The sequence below is a fragment of the Ochotona curzoniae genome, unplaced genomic scaffold (genome assembly GCF_017591425.1).
Source record: "Ochotona curzoniae isolate NIBS_2020 unplaced genomic scaffold, NIBS_Ocur_1.0 contig_3176, whole genome shotgun sequence".
Classification (NCBI taxonomy): Eukaryota; Metazoa; Chordata; class Mammalia; order Lagomorpha; family Ochotonidae; genus Ochotona; species Ochotona curzoniae.
The window spans coordinates 1,886,386-1,908,592 of NW_024465746.1; the positions used below are offsets into that span (position 1 = coordinate 1,886,386).

The 22,207-nt window shown below is 45.4% G+C and overlaps 1 protein-coding gene across 4 annotated transcripts in view; it reads left to right on the forward strand.

Annotated features, from left to right (window-relative positions):
• The window catches only part of PPP4R1 (protein phosphatase 4 regulatory subunit 1), a 76,686-nt gene that overhangs the window by 44,055 nt on the left and 10,424 nt on the right, over positions 1–22,207 (forward strand). For all 4 annotated transcript variants that reach the window (XM_040979230.1, XM_040979231.1, XM_040979232.1 and 1 more), the window contains 5 exons: positions 400–558; positions 3,835–3,962; positions 8,873–9,396; positions 18,158–18,330; positions 19,483–19,578. In XM_040979230.1, coding sequence (XP_040835164.1) covers positions 400–558; positions 3,835–3,962; positions 8,873–9,396; positions 18,158–18,330; positions 19,483–19,578 — 1,080 coding nt within the window. The remainder of the gene's footprint in view (positions 1–399; positions 559–3,834; positions 3,963–8,872; positions 9,397–18,157; positions 18,331–19,482; positions 19,579–22,207) is intronic.

Sequence of the window (22,207 nt, forward strand, 5' to 3'; positions counted from 1 at the left end):
CCTTTCCTTATTATATTAAGTATATCCAGTTCTTCAGTTTAGTCTTTAATTTATTGCAAACCTAAAGCATTTTGGTGGCATATTAATTTAAGACAGTGGTGCATCAAATGTTCGTGGTATAACACTCAAAATGTTTCTGAAACCATTTGTTAGGCAAAGTAAGCTCAAATGTAAGGTCTTGAATGTCAGTAAGTTTTTTTCTTTTTTGAGAATATCTACTTTTACATATTTAGTTATAAGATGTGATTAAATAGACATTCCTATGTATTGAAATTAAGTTATTTTTCCTGCTTTTTAAGAAACCCCATTCTTTTAAACACAGTGGGAGCAGCATTTGCAATGGAAGTTGTTGAATCTGAATTGTGTGTGTGTCTAATACAACCCTGTCCTCCCGTGCAGCTGCCCAGGTTTTTCCAGCTTTGTTCTGATAATGTGTGGGGAGTCCGAAAGGCTTGTGCTGAATGCTTCATGGCGGTTTCATGTGCAACATGTCAAGAAATTCGGCGGACTAAGCTATCAGCACTGTTTATTAATTTGATCAGTGATCCTTCACGCTGGGTAGGTTTTTGTTGGAGTATCATTTCTATAAAACAGTAAATTTAGTCTGCTTAAAAGCAAATATGCATTCATAATTTAAGAACTAATTTGTGAGGGCCAGTGGCTTAGCAGGTAAAGTCAACTCCGGTGACACCAGCCTCCAGTATGAGCACCAGTTTGAGTCCCGGGTGCTCCACTCCCTTGATGCGCCTGTAAGGGCAGTGGAGGACAGCCCACGTCCTTGGGCCCCTGCACCCACGTGACAGACCTGAAAGCAGTCCTGGCTCCTGGATTTAGACTGGCCTAGCTTTGGCCGTTGTGACCATTTGGGAAATGGACCAGTGATGAAAACTTCTGCGTCTCTTTCTTACCCTCTCCTTGTAACTCTGCCTTTCAAGTAAATAATTAAATCTTAAAACAAACAAACAACAACAACAAAGAATAAATAGTCTTTAAGAAAAACAGAAGAAGAAGGCCCGGCGCAGTGGTGCAAGTGGTTAAGGTCCTTGCCTTGCATGCCTGGGATCCCATATGGGTGCCGGTTCTATCCCAGCAGCCCCGCTTCCCTTCCAGCTCCCTGCCTGTGGCCCGGGAAAGCAGTGGAGGACGGCCCAGAGCTTTGGGACCCTGCGCCCACGTGGGAGACCCAGAAGAGGCTCCTGGCTTCGGATAGGCATAGCATCGGCCATTGCTGCACTCAACTTGGGGAGTGAATCATTGGACGGAAGATCTTCCTCTCTGTCTCTCCTCCTCTCTGTATATCCGCCTTTCCAAAAAAAAAAAAAAACATAGTAAAAATAAATCTTTAAAAAAAAAAAACCAAATGAATGAATGAATGCATGATTTACCAGGGTTGTGGTATAGTCAGCTGAGCCATTGCCCACAGCATCAGCATTGCTATGAGCACTATTTTAGTTTGAAGCTTCTCCACTTCTGATTCTGTTCCCTCACGTTGTCCTGGGGAAGCGGCGCAGGATGGCCCAAGTGCTTGGGCCCCTGCACCGTGTGAACATGCTAACTTAGCAGTGTTATCATAGGTTTGTGGGTTTCAGGATTTTATTCCAAAGGCAGATTTTACACAGAGAAGGAAAGATAGAGAGAGGTCTTCCATCTGCTGGTTCACTCTCCCAATGGCTGCAGTGGTCAATGCTGGTTTCACTGGATTTTCTGTTTATCTGTTAACTGTTTCCTTAATTTCATCTCTATTGTATTTTCTCTTTGGCTTGCCTTTGGTTTAGTTTGTTCATCTTTTTCCAGTGTCTTAAGGGCCAAAGGGTAGGGTGAGTGTGTGTGTTTTAAGATTTACTGAATTTTTACTTGAAAGGTCGGTTTTACAGAGAGAGAAAGAGAGAGGAAGAAAGACGGTTTTCCACTGCTGGTTCACTCCCTAAAAACCCACAACACAAAGGCTACGTCTGACCTGACTCAAGGCTGGGAGCCAAGGGCTTCTTTCAGGTCTCCCCCAAGGGTGTAGGGTCCCAAGGACTTGAGCAGTCCTCCTCTGCTTTTCTAGGCCATAAGTAGAGAGCTGGATTGCAAGTAGAGCGCGCAGGACTGACACTGGCTGCTCTGTGGCCTGGCAGCACTGGCAGGTGCAGTTTGGCCATGCTGTCAGTCTTAGTACCAGGAGCTCTCTGTAAGGGCTGTGTTGCTTTCCTCTTGCTGCTTTCCAGATTTTCTCCTTGCCTTTGACTTTGAGCATTTTTATTCGGATATTATTGTCTGTGGATCTGTTAGTTCTCTTTGGAGGTTTTTTGAATGTCCCCAAATAGGTTTTATTTTTCAATAAATTTGGGAAATTTTGACCAGTTATTTCTTCAAATATGACTTCTCTTTTCTCTTTCTCTATGATCCCCATCACACATTGCTTGATATTCTTACTGAACTTCTCCATTTATTTCTCCAAGGCTGTATTCATTGGTTTCCTAGTCTTTGTTCTTTGTCTTGTGTGTTCTTAATTGCTGTATCTTTAGTAGCGCAGTTTCTTTTTTCCCACCAGTTCACATCTAGTATTGAGGTGGTAAACTTCTTACATTAGTTGTATGTCTGCGCCAGGACTTTTTTTGGTAATTTCTCTTTAATGGTATGGTTCCCTGGCTGTTGCAACATTGTCCTCATAACTTTGTTTACTTTTTAAATTGTGTTTTCTTTTAGTCATGCTAACACATTTATATTGATTAGCTGAAAGTCTTTAAGTCCAAAATCTGATTGGTCTCACAAATAATTTCTGTTGCCTGATCTTTTACCATCCAGGGAATGGATTTTTCTTTGCATGCTTTCTATTTTCTGTTGGAGAGTGAGCATTTCATTTGTGTTTTAAAAGGTTGACTTATTTATTTGAAAGGCAGAACAACAGAGTGAGAGAAAGCAAACTATACCAAAGGCAAGTGAAAGGGAGACTACGGTAGACTAGAGATGAAGCTAATGAACTAGTTAACAGGCAGAAAAATGAACTAGTTAACAGGCAGAAAAATGGCCCCAGCAGCCAGCTCTCGGTTATGCCAAAGCCAGGAGGCAGGCTGAAGTACTTGGTCCTTCACTGTCCTAGTCACATCAGCAGGAGGCTGACCCCGAGCAGAGAGGCAGGGACAGAAACTGGCTCACTGTCGTTGCAGGTGCTGGCTTAGCCTGCTGTTAAAAGCCAGCCCTGGAATCTAGAGCTGGTGTTGTAGTCTGTAGTCGTCCTGGGATGACGGTGTCTTGGCTGGCTGGGAGGACAATTCCATGAGGGCTGCTTGGCTTCTCTCCTGCCCGAGGGGCTCAGCATGCCACACTCAAGGCAGAACCTCTGTTCCATAAGTGATAGAGAGAGTCCCTTCTCATGACCGCTCTTGCCAAGTAACTGGGGGGAGCCAAAGAAATAGCTTATAAAGCCCTGTGTCTGGGAACTGGTATGGCTTTGGACCTGGGTCTCTTACCAGTATAAGTACCTCCTGCTCCACTTTTCATCCAGCTCCCTGCAGGTGTGCGTGAGACGGCAACAGAAGAGGGCCCAAGTATTTGAGTCGCTCCTACCCATGTGGGAGACCAAACTTCTGGCTGCAGCTTGGCGCAGCCCTAACTATTTGGGCATTGAGCCAGGAAATGAAAGATTGGTTCATGTCTCGTTGTCTCTGTAATTATGCCTTTCAGATAAATAGTTTTTAAAAACCATTTTATTGGTTTGACTTTGGCATATGGAAAGTTGATTATTAAACATACGTAAATCTATGTACACACATGCACACACAAACATGTGCATAATGTTTAAAAAAAAGTCCTTATTCATGTTTCATTCTTGTCCTTTTTTATTCCTAGGTTCGCCAAGCAGCATTTCAGTCTCTGGGACCCTTCATTTCTACTTTTGCTAATCCATCTAGCTCAGGCCAATATTTTAAAGAAGACAGCAAAAGTTCAGAAGATATCTCAATAGAAGATAAAAATAGGTATTATTTTAAAAGTTGATTTCCAGTTTGACTGCTTGTATACATCATTTGCAGTAGTTGGCACTAAGTGCTCTTTTTAGGACAGTGCTCATAGGTACAGAAATTGGCAAAACTTTTTTTATACAAAGTTTAAGTGTCTTCTGTTAGTTATGTAATGCATAAGGAGACATATTTCATGCACTCTTATGTGTGGCACATAGAATAGGATATGAAAGAGTCTAAAACATTTGAGTAAATTCATTTAATACATTATCTACTTAGTGAGCTGTTTGTTGGTGTTTAGAATATCCAGGGTTAATGATGATGTTATTTAAATTCTGATTTATGAATAATGAATTTGGGGCCCGGCGCGATGGCACAGTGGTTAAGGTCCTCTGCTAAGGTGCATCTGTTAAATCTAACAGGGTACATTTTAAAATAAATTTTAAAGATTCATGTTTGAAATAAGTTAGCCAAAATATAAGTAAAAAAAACTTTACTGTGTACATTTTATAATTGAGCATATGCTTAAGGAGGATGCAGTTCAGACGAGGACATGAGCAGTGTGCAGACACGCATGGTAGCTTGTTTGAGGACGTGTTCTGCAACAGTCCCTGCTGGGATGCTTGCATGGCCGTGGCGGCTTGTCTGGCCCTTGTCATGACGCTAAGGGACGTTTTCTGCTTGGTCTTGGTCCTGTGAGATTTGCTTTCTTGGTGTTTGGGTCTGGCGGTTCTTCCTTTCCTCTGCCTGGTTTTACCTTTTTGCCGTTCTCCTCCTGTCCTGCTGAATAGCCAAGCACACCTGAGGTACTGTTTTTCGTAAAGGAGGAAAAATCGCTCTGAATCTGTCCGTCTAGCCAGCCCAGGCTGTGGGGTCCTCTGAAATCAGCTGCTGATGGGGGAGAATGATCTGCTGCTAATTTTTGACGCCAGGGTACTCTTTTACTTTGTATTTAAGTGTGCTGAAGGTCGTGGCCTGACTTTAGCTTCAAATCTGGAGAATGAGAACGTAAATGTTCAGAGAATTGTAAGTGATGGAAGATGATACGCCTTCTGTAAAAGGCCAGATAGGTGTCAGTCACTCGGCTCTGCCTTGTCGTGTGAACACAGATGTCGGTGTTAGAGAATATGGATGGGGCTGTGGGCCAATACAGCCTTATCAATTAAAGATGGTTGAAGATGCTGTTGCCAAGGCCCCCTTTTGTAGCATTATTGGAAGATACATTGATTCATTAATTCCTCTCCTGTTATGATGAGATGTCTTATTAAGTTCTATTCATATATATATGTATATATATAATTTTTTTCTATATTATCAGACTTATATGGTGTGTTAAAAAGAGTTCTTCGCCAAGAAAAAAGTTGCTTTAAATATTGTGAAAAATAAACTAGTCCTGGGTAGTGTTTCACGTCAGGGTCGCTGGTTTGATTGCTCTCCTGAAATACTACAGCGGCTTTTGTTCTCAAGCTGCCTGAAGCCTGTTCCGTGAGAGCGTTGATGCACACAGGAAGTGAGCATCTGCTGGGAGCCAGGTGGGACACCACGGGAGCCTCTCTGTGTCCTAGGATTCAGGTTTCTGAAAAGTCAGCAAGGTGCCGCTTGTATGTGTGTGTTATGTGATGCGTCACCCACATCTTGCATTGATCACAAACACCTGACCTGTTGAATCAAGTGTCTCTCTCCCTCATCCTGAAAATGTTGATGAAGACTGGTCAGTGACAAAATTGAGTGTTCAGCTTTGCGCTTTACCATCAGAGAAAGATCAGTGGGACCTTGAGAGTGCTCCCTGTGTGTGCTGCGAGCCTGTCTGGCCCTGCTCTGCTTTCTGCTGCTGCTGGGAAGCTGCCCCGTGCACAGGTGCTGTCGCCCAGCCCAGCCTCATCACTTGCAGCAGGTGTCTCGTGGTTGTCCAGCAGGCCGGAGGTTTTGTTTTGCCCTCAGCGGCACTGGACGTGCAGCACTGAGCTTTAGTCATAGCGTGGATCTTGCATTTGCTACAGCAGAGCCCCCAGTCGACTCTGAGCTCATCTGGTGGGGCGGTCTCGATTTTTATCTTTAGTTATATGAACATCATCACTAGCCTGGCACATTATGGATTGTTCTGAGAAAATGTGGATGTGATAAACCTAAAAATAACTTTTTTTGGTCAACGTAACATCGTGCCAAGTATGTGAAAATACAGTGGGAGACTGTTGGAATTCATCCAGAAGGATTTCACTAATGTTAAAAGTTCGTTCAGCAGAGTTTAGAAAATGGCAAGTTTGTTTTCATCTCAGAACATAGCATTGCTGTAAACAGGTCCACACTTGTTTTCACTTTGAAATACTTGCACTTGATTCTCTGGGATGCTCATGGTGAACATGTGGGCACAAAAAGTTCAAAGTTCACTTTTGAAAACTTCTGGTCTACCCACTGATGCTGTTAGGAAATATAGTAATTCTCTCATGTACAATTTTACATCCCCTTAATTTCAAAAGCATATTTGTTATGTGCAAATCCATTTAGGAATAGGATTAGGGGTCCTGGCGCAGTAGCCTAGCAGCCAAAGTCTTCACCTAGCACGTGCCAGAATGCCATATGGTGTTGGTTCATGTCCCAGAGGCCCTGCTTCCCATCCAGCTCCCTGCTTATGGCCCATGAAAACAGTCAAGGACTGCCCAAAGTCTTGGGACTCTGCGCCAGCATGGGAGACCCAGAAGCAACTCCTGGCTTTTGGGTTTGGATCGGCTCAGTTGCAGGCGTTGTGGTCACTTGGGGAGTGAATCATTAGAGAGATCTTCCTCTCTGTCTCTCCTCCTCTCTGTGTATCTGCCTTTCCAATTAGAAAAAGGAATAAATCTTAAAAAAAAAAAAAAAAGAAAAAGAAGTATGATTAGGGTTGGCATTTGCCCTTGTCCTAACAGGACGTCTGTACCCCGTGTGCTGGCTTCGGGTTCTTCCTCAGTTCTGGTTTCAGCTCCTGCAGGCAGCAGCGGCTCCATGGCGAGGCTGGGTTAAGTGCCTGCCTGCCGTGTTGCCTGGCCCGGCCCGCACTACGTGGGCATTGGGTGCAAGTCCATGCTTAAGAATGTCTGTGTTTTAAAGTTGGCAGTTTGAGCTTGCGTTGACTTGTACCCAGCTGCAAGAAATTGGAATGTAAAAAATGTCTGCTTTTCTCAGTCTGAAGCTGTGCAAGCAGTAATTCCTCCCAGATTTTAGTGCAGGAGTTTTTCGTGTGTCTTCTATTTTTCTCTTTAAAAACATGCTGCAAGTTTGAAGTTTTGAGAAACTAATACACTCGTGTTTTTTAGACAACTGAGTGACCTAACTGGTGACTTTGCTTCTAGTTTCGCTGTTAAGAGTGTTAAAGTTTAATCTCTTTAAAGGCAGGTCACAGACAGTGGGAGAGGAAAAAAGAGGGAGAAGGAGAGTGCTCATCCATGCGGGGTCGGGAGCCAGAGCCAAGAAGCCAACCCAGGCTGTCCAGTGTGGAGTGCAGTGTTGTAACTGCTGGCTCAGCAAGCCCCACAGGATTTCAGACTAAACCAACATAAGCTATCTTCTCATTCCATTTTTTCTGTGTCCTTTTTGCAGTCCACTCATGATTTCCTTAATTCACGTATTAACTTGTTTTAGCACACAGGCCAATTGCACAGGTATTGTGCGCTATAGTAACACTTGCTCGTTCTTAGCTGTTTTCTGATGCCTTGTGGCTATTCTGTTAGCTAGCTCTTCCTTGAATGACATTTTTCTTCCCCTTGCCCTCTTAAATACTTACCAGTTCCTCTATTTTTAAAAGATTTAGTTTATTTATTTTTTTGTTGAAAAGGCAGATATACAGACAGGAGAATCTTCCCTTCTGATGATTCACTCCCCAAGTGGCCACAACGGCCAGAGCTGAGCTGATCCGGAGCCAGGAGCCAGGAGCTTCCTCTGGGTCTCCCATGCTGGTGCAGGGTCCCAAGGCTTTGGGCCATCCTTGACTGCTCTCCCAGGCCACAAGTAGGGAGCTGGATGGGAAGCAGGGCCCCCAGGAACAAACTGGTGCCCATATGGGATCACGACACATGTAAGGTGAGGACTTCAGCTGCTAGGCTTCTGCACCAGACCCTTACTAGTTCTTTTAAATTCAGCTCATGTCATTTCCTCCAAAGCTCACCTCCTCCCCACAGGTGTTTTGGGACACACCCCTGCGTCTGTGAGCTTTGTCTGTGTGTTCCCATCCATGTGCCTCCAGTAGTGATCTTAGCAATTTCTGCATCTCATTCAAATTGCAACTTTTAGTACTGATTCCATTTCTGGCTGCTAGTAGGTGCTCAACAAACACTAAAATGTTAGATTTAATTAAGCCCCAAAGTACAAGAGATAATAAGCTTTAGTCCTCTAGTTTAGATAATACATGCCAATATTCAATGATGACTAGCACCATTTGTTCTTATCAATTAAGTCAAGAACTTTGTGCGAACTTTTTGGAGTAGAAATGAAAATTGTAGAAGAAACAGAATCAATCTTTTATTTATGCTTGAGCAGATTTTGATATACTCTGAGTGAATTAGCGTCTTTTCTGTTGTTAACATCCTTTTATGATGTAAGGAAGTGAACAGACTCTTACCTCGCTGCTGTCATTGGAGCGGAGTAGCAATACAATGAAGTGGTATGTGCGTTTCTGCACTATTTTTCTTTGGTTATTTAGTATTCAAATTAACGTGTAGTATAGAATCCTAGGATTCTGAAATGGTATGTTCTGTAATGTTATATATAATGTTTGTATATCTAGACTTGCAGGTAGCAGGTATTTAGCTGAATACAGAACAACTGGTGGGAAAAGAATCATTGAGTCATGCACATGAGGTTCTCAGTTTCAGTTGAAACTTGCGTGCATTATCTTTTTTCTAGTAGTTATTTTTATATTTTCATGTTCTTTCTCCCCCCAAACGAAACAATAAAAGGCTTCAAGATCCTGAGGCTGCAGAGGACGTGCTTGCCAGGCCAGAGGATGCCCTTTGCGACCTCAGAGGCAGCAGCTGCAGCGTGGCCCTGCCACACAGGGCCCAAGACTGTGCTGCTGAGGTGTGTACGGAAGCTGCAGGTGAATTCAGTGTTCCGGTGGACAGTGCTGCACTTTGTACTTTGTCCTCAGAATCTCAAGACGCAAGTAGTAGTGAGAGCAATGAGAATCTCGTTGACTGCAAATCGGCATCACAAGCAGAGGCTGGCAGCAGTTCCCAGGAGTCGGCTGTCTTAGATCAGGAATTATACAACTCTTTCCATTTCTGGAGGACTCCTCTCCCTGAAATAGATCTGGATGTGGAGCTTGAAGAGGACACTGGGAAAAACCTCAGCTCGGAGGAATCAGAGGCAGCACCTGAGATCCCTGGGCCAGCTTCTCCAAACATCACCGTGGCCAGCAGACGGGAGCTCGAGGAAATGATCGAGAATCTTGAGCCCCACATGGACGATCCAGATGTTAAAGGTGAGGGAGAGTCGGGTGATGCGGATGATCCAGATGTTAAAGGTGAGGGAGACTTGGGTGATGCAGATATGGACACAGTGGTGGTTTTTACAGAAAAAACTGTAGGCTTTAACAGGTAAAAATGCTTGTTTTCCATGGAATGTGGTGTTGTAAAGGGTTGAAGTTTGTTGTTTTTCTCATTGAGAGATGCAAAGTGAGAGGGCACTGGTAACCGATTCACTTCCTAGTCCTAGAAGCCTGGGAGCAGGCCCAGGGCTCTCCCAGGGAAAGTGGCACAAAGAGTTCCTTCACTGTTGACCTTCCCCTAGCATTTCTGCATAAAAAGAAAGCTGGAGTTAGGAGAAAGAGATTTCCCCCAACCATTGGTTTACTCCCTAGATGGCCTCACGGTGAGGGTTGAGCCAGAACAAAGCCAGGAGCCAGGAGCTTCTTCCAAGGTCTCCCATGAGGCTGAGGGTGGTTTTCCACGGCCATTAGCTGGGATCAGAAGTGGACCAAGCAGGATATGAACTGGCTCATACTGCAGCTTAACTTGCTCTGTCACAGTGCTAGCCCCCTTATGTTGAATTTATCTCGTTTATTTGAGAGGTAAAGAGGTGGCGTTTTTTTAGTCTGATATCTTTTCCTTGAGTTGCGTGTATTTTTACCTGATTCCTCTTAACAAAAGCCTTACTGGTTATTCCTAAAGCTCATGTCTGGAAATAAAACATTGTCTGTTATTAGATGAATATGTGTTCCAAGTACGGCAGTAGGGAAAAAAATGAAGAGACATTTCTCATTCATTGTAGAAAAGAGTTGGAGTAGAAAAGAGTTGAAGTTAGTCGGCAGGTGCCTGGTGAAGATGTTGTTTCCTCTTCTTGGAAACTTTAACTTTCTTGGTAACTGTGTAAGCCCTCGAAAGAAATTTATAATGTCGTTTATAGCAGGAAACAACTTTGAAAAATCCATGACTACAGCTCTTTTCGAGCTCATATCACTGAAGTTTTTCTTTTGCAGAATTACATGTAAGGAGAAGTAGGCAGCAGGTACCCGCCTTGAGGCTGTCACCTCCCCTGACGTGTTTAGGTTGGCTCTTGTGTCAATGGTACCTTGCTTTTCATTTTTTCTAAAGCACAACAAGCAAAGTACTGAGTATTTTCAGGGACTCTTTCCCTCTTACAGTGGATACCTTAAAGCTTTATTGTCGTAGCTCCACTCCTCAGTTTGAGCTCATGTCTTTTTTTTTTTCTAAGATTCACTTATTTGAAAGTAAGCATTACAGAAAGAGGCAGAGACACGGGGAGAGAATCTTCGCCTGCCGATTCACACTCTAGGAACTCATGATAGCCAGGACTTAGCCAGGACAAAGCCAGGACAAAGCCAAGACAGAGCCAGGACAAAGCCAGGAGCCAGGAGTTTGCTCCGGGCTTCCCACATGGGTGACAAGGGCCCAGGCATTCAGGCCATCTTTTGCTGCTTCTCCCAGGCCCTTATCAGGGAGCTGGGTTGGAAGTGGATCAGCCAGGACACACACACAGCACAGGTTGGCTGCCAACATTGCACACAGCTGGTAAGGGGCTTTACTTGCTGCCCCACAAGGCTAACCTCCCCTTCCCCATATCGTTGGCGCTTGCCCCCACCAGTTTCTGCATTGTATGACAGCTCACAGTACAGGAAACACTGAGATTTTGTGTTATTTTTTTTGCTTATTTTTAAAATTTTATTTTATTTGGAGATTTACAGAGAAAGAAGGAGGGAGGGAAGAAATAGATATCTCCCATCTGTTCACGCCTCAGATGACTACATTGGCTTTGTCTGAGCACCCTGACATGGTCCATCCTCTGCTGCTCCCCGGTGCATTAGCAGGGAGTTGAATGTGAAGTAGAGCAGCTGGGAATGCAGCTGCCGCTTATAAGGGATGCAGATGCAGCAGGCAGCAGCTTAATCCACAGTGCCACAATATGGCCCCTCTTATTTTTTTCTTGAAGTCTGTTTTTGATGGGAAATAGAGGTTACCAGCGGTAAGCCTGCTCTGGGAGTTGTCATGGTAGGCAACTGGGTCTCTGACATAGCAGTTTGTTCACAACTAGTAACTGAAAATAAAGTACATGGTTTAAATGGTTTATTTTTTTGTTTGCTTGCTTGTTTTGTTTTTGCACCCGAACAAATCAACTGTGTTTGTTTTTGAAGAAGATGTGTGTGGATGTATGAGTTTCAGTATATGACTTTATCTCAGATGACATACACTGTTGAAACTAAAGTTGAGCTGTAAGTTTAGAAGCAGCAGTGGAGAAACTGGAAGACAAATGCCATTTCTAACTCGGCTCTTGGACCTGCCGCATTTAAGCTTGCCACCAGCGTTTGTGTTTATAGCGCTGCTATGCCTGTGACATATTCAGCAGCTCTTGTCTTGTGCTGCTGTGTGCCAGGCACCGTCCCAAGCAGCAGAAGGAGAAGACACTTAAACTGTACCTGGAGTTTGTCAGTGCCAGGTTCCCCAGGGACGCGGGAGGGGAAGTGGGCAGTGTTGGCAGGGTCTGCCCATAGGCTGCAACATTCCTCCAATGCTTGATGTTACAGAAATCTTGGGACACGGTTAGTCCCTTAAGTAATGGTGCCTTGGTTTCTCTACGTTTTGGAAGGTGTTCTGAATTTTAAAGGGGTGCACCTTGGTTTTTTTGGTGCTTTATGTTTTCTAATTCTGCCGTTGTGGTCAGCCATTGTCTTCTGACTGTCAGGAGTTATCTTTGTCTTTTCAAGTCAGAACTTTAATCCACAATTGAGAATTAAGCTCTGACTAGGAAGTGTACTAAAGTTAGGTTACGTGTGTGTGTGTGTGTGTGTGTGTGTGTGTGTGTGTGTGTGTGTCTGCCTGCCTTGATCAGTACTGTGGGAGAGTCAAGGAGGACTCCCAGCTGGATGCCCAAAAGGTTATATGTCTGTCAGCCCCTTGTGTCTGCCCTGGCCAGAGCCATGGGAAGCAAGAGAAGATTTAGGATTGTCCTTGTAAGGGCAGTTTTCATCTTCCTGACTTAAATCTCACCTTGCTAAAAACAGGTGGATCACTTTGTTTTTCATCTTTTAAGTTCTTAGGGTTTTTTTCTCTTTAAAAATATGCATTCATTTGGAAGGCTGGATGCCAAAAGGGAGATTGTGGATCTATTTTCCATTCCCTGGTTCACTCCCAAAACAGATGCAGTAGCTAGGGCTGGTCCAGGCCACAGCCGAGAACTTGGAGCTACATTGAGGTCTCCCACATGGCTGTCCAGTACTTGGGCTCTCCTCCACTGCTGCTTCCTGGGGAAGCTGGGATACTTCAGGCGTCCCAGGCTGTGTCTGACCCCCCTGTAACAACGCCTGTCCATTTGTGGGTTTCAGACATAAAATTGACCAGTATTTTCGTAGTGACATAAGATGTCCCTACAGAGGAAGCGGTACAAAGAGTGAGAGATGTCCTTTGCCAGACTGCCTGGGGACGTTTAGGTTTTTCTTTGTGAGGTTTTCAGAAGCCTGTTCTTCGGGTTGGCCAGCTTTGTTGAGGGTTTAGCTGAGCCCCTTGAGAATATGAGCAGAGTTGTCGATGTCAGGCTTGTTCTCCCACAGCTGTATTTATAGGCTGCCGAACGGATGAGCTGCCAAAGCTCCCAAGATGTGAATTCGCAGGGCAGGCATCTGTCACAGTGGTGAAGACTGGAGATTGGTGGTGTGGTCCAATAGGTGGAGTCCCTGCTCGTGACACTGCATCTGCAGGAGTGCTGGCCGGCACCCCAGCTGTCCAGCTTCCTGCTGATATAACTGGGAAGGCAGCAGTAGATGGCCCAAGTGTTGGGATCGCACCATCCCACTGAGAGCCTGGACGGAGTTCCTGCCCTGTACACCACCCAGCCAGGCCATTTCAGCCATTTAGGGAAGAAGCCAACAGATGACAGATGTCTCCCCTCCATCTTTGGAAGTAGAGATGTACATTGTACATTGTACATTGTATCCTCACATCTGGATATGACAGTTTCCATTTCACGGTTACTATACATCCCCTTAAATGAAAAATCACAACACAAAATCAGCAACAGGAAGAAAAATAGAAATTTACAATGCCATGAAGTTAAATAACATGCTACTAGATATGACAGTCTCCATTACACAACTACTGTACATCCCCTTAAATGAAAAGCCACAAAACAAAATCAACAACAGAAAGGAAAAAGAAATTAACAATGCCATGAAATTAATAACACGCTGCTGAATGACTCTTGTGTCCCTGAAGAAATGAAAATCAAGAACCTTCTTGAAGAAAATGATGCTACTATATGATCTGTTTTGAAGAGATAAATATTTAAAAAGACCAAAATCCCTGAGATTAAGTTTCCGTTGGTCTTTGTTGGTGAGATATGTCTCCTGTAGGCAACAAATAGATGGGTTTTGGCATTTTTTTTTTTTTAAATCCAGTTCACTAATCTGACATTTGATTGATGAGTCTAAGCCATTTACATTCAGGGTTAATATGAATGGGTGGTAATTTGGTCCTGTCATTTTTTAAAGATTTATTTATTTATTGGAAAGTCAGATATACAGAGAGGAGGCGATACAGAGAGAAAGATCTTCCATCCGATGATTCACTCCCCAAGTGAGCACAACGGCCGATGCTATGCCGATCTGAAGCCAGGATCCAGGAACTTCTTCTGGGTATCCCACACGGGTGCAGGGTCCCAAAGCTTTGGGACATCCTCTACTGCTTTCCCAGGCCACAAGCAGGGAGCTGGATGGGAAGTGGAGCTGCTGGGATTAGAACCAGTGCCCATATGGGATCCTGGCACATTCAAGGTGAGGACTTTAACCACTAGGCCACGCCACCGGGCCCTGGTCCTGTCATTTTAGCAATGGGTTGTTCATTGATTTAGTCTGCTGTTGTTATTTTACTGGGATTTTCTTCACATATGCCTTTTCTCTGTGGAGAACATCTTGAAGTATCATTTGTAGGGCAGGTTTGGAAGAGGCATATTCTTTTTTAACTTTACTGTGGAGGAATTTTATTTCATTTTCAAAGACAAAGGAAAGTTTTGCTGGGTACGTTATCCTGGGCCGACAATTTTTTGCTTTTAAAATCTGGAGTATGTCACTCCATTCTCTTCTTGCCTGTAGTTTCCTGTGAGAAATCTCCTGTGAGTTTAATTGGCATTCCTTTATATGTCAATTGATTTTTTTTCATGTGCACATTTAAGGATCTTTTCCTTATGTTTAATTGAAGAGAGCTTGATGATCATGTGTCTTGGTGAAGATCACTTTTGATCAAGCCTGTTGGGAGTTCTGTGCCCCTCCTAGATCTTGTTTCCCAATTCTTTCTCTAGATTAGGGAAAATTTCCCTTATTATTTCATTAAATATATTTGTAAAACCAGTATTTCTTTCTGCATCTTCTGGGACTCGCATAACTCTTACATTTGGCCTCTTAATAGTGTCTTTCAATTCTTGAATACATTTTTTGTCCTGATCCAGCTCTGCTTCCAGCCTTTTGTTTGCTTCCCCCTCATGACAGGAAATATCTTCTGAGATTCCTTCTTCTGCCTCCTGCATTTTATTTTGGAGACTCCCCAGTGTGCTTTTAGTTTGCTCCACTGTATTCTTCATTTCTGATATATCAGCTTTCATTTGATTCACTGCTGTTATTTGCTGTGTAACATAATCCTGCTTCATGTACTTCTCATTGTTTTTCAGAAGCTATATAACAAGTATTTTTAATTCTGTATCCCCTTTTTCTCAATGTCTTCCTCAGTGAATTCTGAGGTTGTCAGAATTCTGAGGTTTTGCTCCTTTGCAGGAGAGTCTTCAGTAATATTCATTGTGCCACAGTCTCTCTTGCTTTTGGTCATTGTATTTCTGGTTATCAGATTTTTCTCCTTGGGGCAGGCTTCTAAACTCTGTCACCCACACGTCTACAGTTCAATTTTACTTATTGCAGTTGGTACCTGGTACTTTGTTTGCAGTCACTTGTGCCACTCCCTCCAGCGAGTTCCAGGTCTGGGTTCTTCTTATGTTAGACTTCCACCATAATCTCCACAGCCCCAACTCCTGACTCGCCACTCTCCACCTCCTGTAATAGTGTGTTGAGGCTGCACTGTTGTCTGTAGATAGATTCTTTCTAAAATAGATTCTTTTCCATTTTAGGCTCAATGGAAAAGCTGAGCTTTTTAAGCACTCCTGGTTAGAAAAATCATTAAGATTTTAGGGATTTGTGACTAATCCTTGGTACGGTTTATGAAAGAGTTAGAGATCAGAAAAGATGAGCTCAGCTCCGCTGACCACCTCAAGGAAGGAGTAAATACAGTGATCCCAGAAGGTACCCATTACCAAGCGTGTGTTACTTGGGACTGTGGCTCTTCATAATTCTTACACTGCAATGAACCAAATCTGTTTGGCTGGTTTCTGCCGTCATGGGTCTTCTGTAAGTGTGTGCCTAAGTTCTTTGGTTTTTCTCACTGGGATTATATTGACCTGTGTGTGGTCAGCAAAGCATGGACAGTTTAAAACTTAAGAAAACCAGCAGCAGATGAGGCTCCCTGATGTGCATTTCCGATTCGTTGCTGCCTGAGTAGTTTCTGGATTTCAGTCTGTGCTGCAGGTGAAGTGCAAGTTTTGACCAAGACGTGACGTGTGTGTTGCGTTCCTTGTACCCTCCTGGGTGGACTCTGAGCACGTTAGCAGCCACTGAGCTGGATGGCAGTGTGCTCACTGGGCTCCGCTGTCTTTTCAACACTTAATTGATGCTGCCAGGTTCACATTGTAGGTCACTTTGTGTCAGCAACGCCAAGCGGAGGGAGTAGGGTTACAAAGAAGACAACATGCACTGGGTCATTCCTGCAAAGAGAATGCCACTTTATTGAACTGCAGTCTGCCTTTTATGCTCTCTAGTTCCTCCCAGTGCTTTTCCAATGCTCAGGCAGCTCCTAACCCCGGGGGGCATCTTGATAAAGGGGAAGTAGGAACTTGTGGTCAAGCAAGGAGCTAAATGTATCAGGCCAAGATTACACATCCTGTTACCTCTTGAGAAACAAGCTAAGCTGTGGTGTTAACCCTTGGGAGACCTGGTCCTGCAACCTTGTGTGATTTTACAAACAGGATTAACATAGGCAGAATCATGGCCTACTAGTCAGTTGCCTTCTGTGAAAGCTCTGATTGGGTACTTCCCAGGGCACAGAGCTGCAGTGCCACAGGGCACACGCACACACCTTGTGCCTGTTTGTATCGCAGTGTTTTCACACCGTTTTATTTTGGTTGGGGAGCAAGGTACAAACTGCGGCTACAGTTCTGCCAAGAATGAGGGTTCTCCGTTAGGACTTTGCACAACACTCAGTTACTGGATTTAGCCAATAATGACCTTCTAGAGAAGAACTTGTTTCTGTCTGTGTCTTGCCTCTCCATTACCACTACTTAATGCATTTAGACAGAAACATTTTGTTAGACTGTCTTCATAAAGCACTTAACTGATTCATTAAAATTTTTTTTAAAATTTGTGGTCACTGAAGCAGTGTTATAGTATTTTTTTAATTTTATTTTTAAAAAATTATTATTAATTACATTGTTTATATGACTCAGTTTTATAGGTACTGGGATTCCCCCTACCCCTCCCCTAACCCTCCCCCCCATGGTGAATTCCTCCACCTTGTTGTGTAACCACAGTTCAAGTTCAGTTGAGATTTTTCATTGCAAGCATATACCAAGCATAGAGTGCAGCATCTTATAGTCTAGATAAGTTTAACGGCTTCTTAGGGAGACCTTCTCTGGTCCCCGTTCAGCTGGTGGTTGCAGTTGCTCGGTTGGTTCCATCTTGAGCCTCAACTTCCACTGGAATCAATGGGTATTGTAGTCCGTCCTGGTTCTGCTCATCACGTACTTGGCCATCACATCAACCTCTGGGAGCTGTATCCTAGTGGGAGAGATCCCCAATAACCCCCACCTGGCCCGCCCCTGCCCTGATTTGCCAGCATGTGTAGCAGCATAGTTCAGTCTGCCCCACATCCCATTCGGCTCTCGTAAATGTTGAGGGGCATGATTCATTTAAATTTGCATGTTAAGCATTCCTATTTGGAGCCTCCAAGTGAATTGTTATTTAAAATAAGTGGTAAGCAGTTGTTTTTGTGTTTTGTTTTTGCTGAATTTCAGATTTATTTATGGGTGGAGGTTAAACAAGTTTTTTTTTTTTCATAATTTTTAATCACCTTTGTAAGGAGATTTAAGAACCACTACTTTTCTGCAAGCAAGACAGTGTTCTTTGGGGATCCCTAAGTTTGGGACAAGGTATGAGTTTCGTTTTCAAAGAGAAATTATGGGAAGATGGAGTGGGATGGAGCTGTGAGATACTGAAACTGTTGTCATTGCCATTGTTTTGTGTTGGCAGGGTGTGTGTGGCTGCTGCTCTGCTAAGATAGCGTAGTAAGTAAGCCTTGCTGGTCTGATTCCCGCACTACCAGACCTAGTGACTCACCCTGAACGCGACTCGGCTAATACCCTGGAGGTGCCTCCAGCGATTAGATAGCCTCTCCTCATACTAACGCAGAATCATGTACAGTAGTGGATACACGTTTCATCTCATGAAAGCATAATTCGTTTTCTACTTTTTCCTCTGGAGAACTAATGATTTACTACAGTAGAAGTTTTTTTTTCTTTTTTTCAGCTTTTTGATGACAAAACCAAAAATTTACACATTTCATTGGTAGTGTATAAAGCAAGTGGAGAAAGACCCGTTTGACCTGTGAGCGTGCTCACCCCGTGTCCTCCTTATTCCACAGCCCAGGTGGAGGTGCTGTCTGCCGCACTCCGCGCATCTAGTCTGGATGCCCATGAGGAGACCGTCAGCATAGAGAAGAGAGGCGATCTGGAAGATGATCTGGGTATAAATGAGCTACCAAACTGTAAAATAAGCCACGATGATACTGTGCCTTTAATCAGCGATGCCATTGAGGTAAGGAGCCCAGTCCAGTGTTACCCACGAGTGGGAACTGCTGCTGTCAGAAGTCTCTGGGCCTGGAGTAGTTGCAGCTCATTACCCTGTCCTTCACACCTTCTGTTTGTTGCTAGGTCTTCAGCTCTTCCTTTTGCACAGAAGAAATTGATCCTTGGTCACCAGGGCCAGTCCTTTTAAATGCCTGGGGGGTAAATCCCAGTCCTGGCTCCTGTCAGTTGACATAACTCACTATAGTGAAATCATCTTACTGCAAACAAAGCCCTTTATCAAGGATAATTAACTCTGTCCTTTTCTCTTTGGAGAGATGCTTTGTTTCCAACGAGACCATTTCACTGCAGTGAGCAGCAGTTTTCTGAGCGGAAGATCGGGACTTGAGGCCATGGTGCGGAGGGCCAGTGGCATTATCTGGACTCTGGAGTGTGAGGGTGGCTACCGAAAGGCACTGGCACGTCTGTGCTGCCAGCCTGTAGCGCTTCTATACAGCCCTTCCCCCATTGCCCTGCTCTGTTCGTCAAGCCGCATGATTTTGCTAGGGGTATCTCTTACCCCTGCCATGTACGCATACAGGAGGAAAACACCCCTGCTTGTTAGGTGTGGAGGCCCCAGGTCATAGCTGGTTCACAGGAGGCCTGCACACACAGCAGGTGGTGGGAGGCTCCGAAGGGCATGTTTCTGTTTGGATTTCATTAGATGACATCTGCTACAGTTAGGAAGCTTCTGAATAAAATCCTGAACCTTGATTTGGAGATTTGAGCACTATGACCTGTCTTGCTTTTCAGGATGGTTGAGGTTTTGCTTTTTCACTGTTAACACGGGCATTTGTGAAAGTAGACAGTTACAGCCTTGGTTCGAAAGAGTAGCAGCAGCACTGTATCTGATGCCTGATGTCTCTAAAGCAGTTAACTAAAAGAGCCCTCTCAATGCCATTACTCTTGTTTCCTGGAACTATTTTCATACCTTCTAGCAAGTTTGATTTAAGGGAAAGGACACTTAGAAGAAACTAGTTATCTTTATAAACTCTGAAGCAGTACAACATCGTTAGCTGTCAGTGTTTGGGGCGTGCTGCTGAAAGGTGAGCAGCTTAGTGAGATGAAATGGAGCAGGCGTGGACACAGGACAGCACGCTAACCAGGCGTTCTTCCCTAACAGACTATGGACTCCTCCCTTCACTACATCCACAATGATTCAGACTTGAGCACCAGCAGCAGTTTCAGCCCTGATGAGGAAAGGAAATCCAAAGTCCAAGTAAGTGACCAGCCCTGTCTTCATTAGAGCTGTTTGTTTTGAGTTTTAATGATAATTCTTTGTTTTTGGATGATATTTGTATAGTTGAAAGAGATACTTGCCCGAGTTGACCATCAATTAAGACTAGAAAGAAATGGAGGAAAGTGGATGAGACAACTGCCTCCAATCTCTCTCTCTCTCTCTTTTTTTCTTCCTGTTATCTGGGGAAAGTGTGGGGAGGAGACAGGACCGCTCCCAGTCTCAATTCACCCAGAAACTTGCTGTGGAAGCTTGACCAGGAGAGCTTTCCGATTTGTTCTGCCTTCTATGGTACTAGCTATCCTCTGCAGGCCTCAGAAAAGAGGTTGTCATGTCCTCCATGAGCATCTGGGCATGCTGTCCACTATACAGATCTCAGCAATCATGAAGACCTACTTATGACATGCACAGTCAAACTGTGAACCCGTAACTTTCCCCGTGGCTGTTCTTCCGAGCTCAGTGATCCAGTTGGGGAGTTTAGGAATCCCCAAAGAAACCTTGCCTGAGGTGATCCCAGCCCCAGCCCCTGTGTGTGCTAGTCGGTGTGGGGTCGGGCTCAGTCCATCACTGACATTAGCTTAGATACCTGTTGCAGTCAATCTGATCATTTCTGTTGTCAGCCCCATCTCATATGCAATGCAATGGATGCTGGGGCCCAGCCTTGCCCGCCACGCACGCCAGTGGAAACTGCAGCCCAGTAACCCCCACCAGACCTGCCCCAGCCCTGCTTCTTGAGCATGCCATTTGGCTTTTATATACATCAATGGGCATTGGAGCCTAGCTCAGCCCGATGACCCCACTGTCCAGCCCACATTCATTCACTGGTGGGTGCTACCATCTGTCCAGCCAAGCCCACCTCCAGCCCTGGTTCTCATGCTCACCTGTGGGAACTGCAGCCCATCAGATGGGTACTGATCATGTCCTTATTGGGCCCATTCCCAGATCTTGCACTTTCCAGGTGTTTCTGTGGTGTAGCCTGACAGGACTTGCCACCCCCTTCTCCCCCCCCCCCCCCCAGTCCTAGCACCTGGTAGCTAATGCCGCAGCAGAACCTACCCAGCTTGCGCTTACCCTGGCTTGTGCATGCACCATGGCTATGGTCACTTAGCCCAGCCTGTACTCTTCCCCCTAACCCAGCACACATGTAGGCCAGTGGATTTGTAGTCCTGCCCAGCCTTATCTGCCCCCAGTTCCAGCTCTCATGCTCGCCAGCGGAAGTGGTGGCCCAGCTGGGGAACCCCCACCGCTCCTCATTGGGCTTGTTCTTCATCCTAGATTTTATGTGTGCTGATAGGAACTGCAGCCCAGACTGGCATGGCTTGCCTCACCTCGGAATTCACCAGCAAGTGCTGCAGCATGACTGCCTGGCCTGCCACTAGTCCCAGCTCATGCTGGCGGGTGCTTTAGCCTTGCCCAGTCCAGCCCTAATGTGAACTGGCTGGGACTGTGGCCCAAACCAGCCTGTCCTGCACTCTGTCCTGGTTCTTATAGCTGCCAGTGGGTGCTGTGAACTGGCCTGGCCGGGCTGCTCCCAACCTTGATTCTTGGGCTCTCCTGCAGGGACGATATCCTGACAGTGGAGTTCTTTACATTTCTTTATCAGGTCACCTCCCTGTGAAAGATCTCATGTAAACCTGTGGTTTTTTTTGCCCTACATGACTTGGCCCACTTCCTATCCTGGCAGGTACACCCATTTTGACTCTTGTTGGGTGTTATAGCCCAGTGCTGCCTGGTCCATCCCCCAGTCCCAGCTCTTGCGTGGTCTTACTGGGTGCCAAGACCTAGCCCAGCCTGTCCTACACCCACCTTGGCTCTTGGGAGCACCACTGGAAAGCTTACTCCATCCAGTCTAGCACATCCCAGAACCAGTCCACACCTGTGCCAGGGGATACTGTAGCCATGTCTAGCATTCTGACTCACCAGTGGGAACTGCAGCCCAGGTGGCACACCCCTTTGGCTCCCCAACCAGGCTTGCTCCCAGCTACTGGTCTTGCACAATGCTGATGGTTGTTCTGCCCCAACCCGGCATAGCCAATCATCCATCTTGGCCTTTACCATCAGATGCTGCAGCCTGACCTAGCCTGGCCCAACCCCTGTCACAAGTCTTGCCGGTAGGTGGTGCAGTCAAACCCTGCCAGTGTGCCCCATCCCTGGCTTTTACACAAACTGGTAGGTGTGATAGCCTGGCCTAGCCCTGTCTGGTCTGCCCCCTTACCTTCAGAACTAACCCACACAAGTGCCAGTAAGTGAAGCAGCTGTGCCAGGCCTGCCCAAAACCCAGTCCTAACTTGGTGTGCTCACCTGTGAGAATGACGGCCGGCCTACAGGGTTGTTCCCCAAGTCTCACCAGGCCCACTCCCAGACCCAGCTCTTAGGCTTGCCTGCAGGTGCCAGGCCCTTACCCAGCACAGTCTGCCCCCTATTCTTGGCCTTTGTGTGTGCTGTGGGTGCTGTTGCCTAGGCTGCCCCACACCCAGTTCTTGGGTGCACCTGTGGGGGCTGCAGCCTGTACCAGCCTGGGCTGTTCCCAGCCACAGCGTGCCCATGAGTGTTGGTGAGTTCTGTGGTCATGCCCAGCTCCGCCCATCACCACCCCCAGCTCTTGAGCATA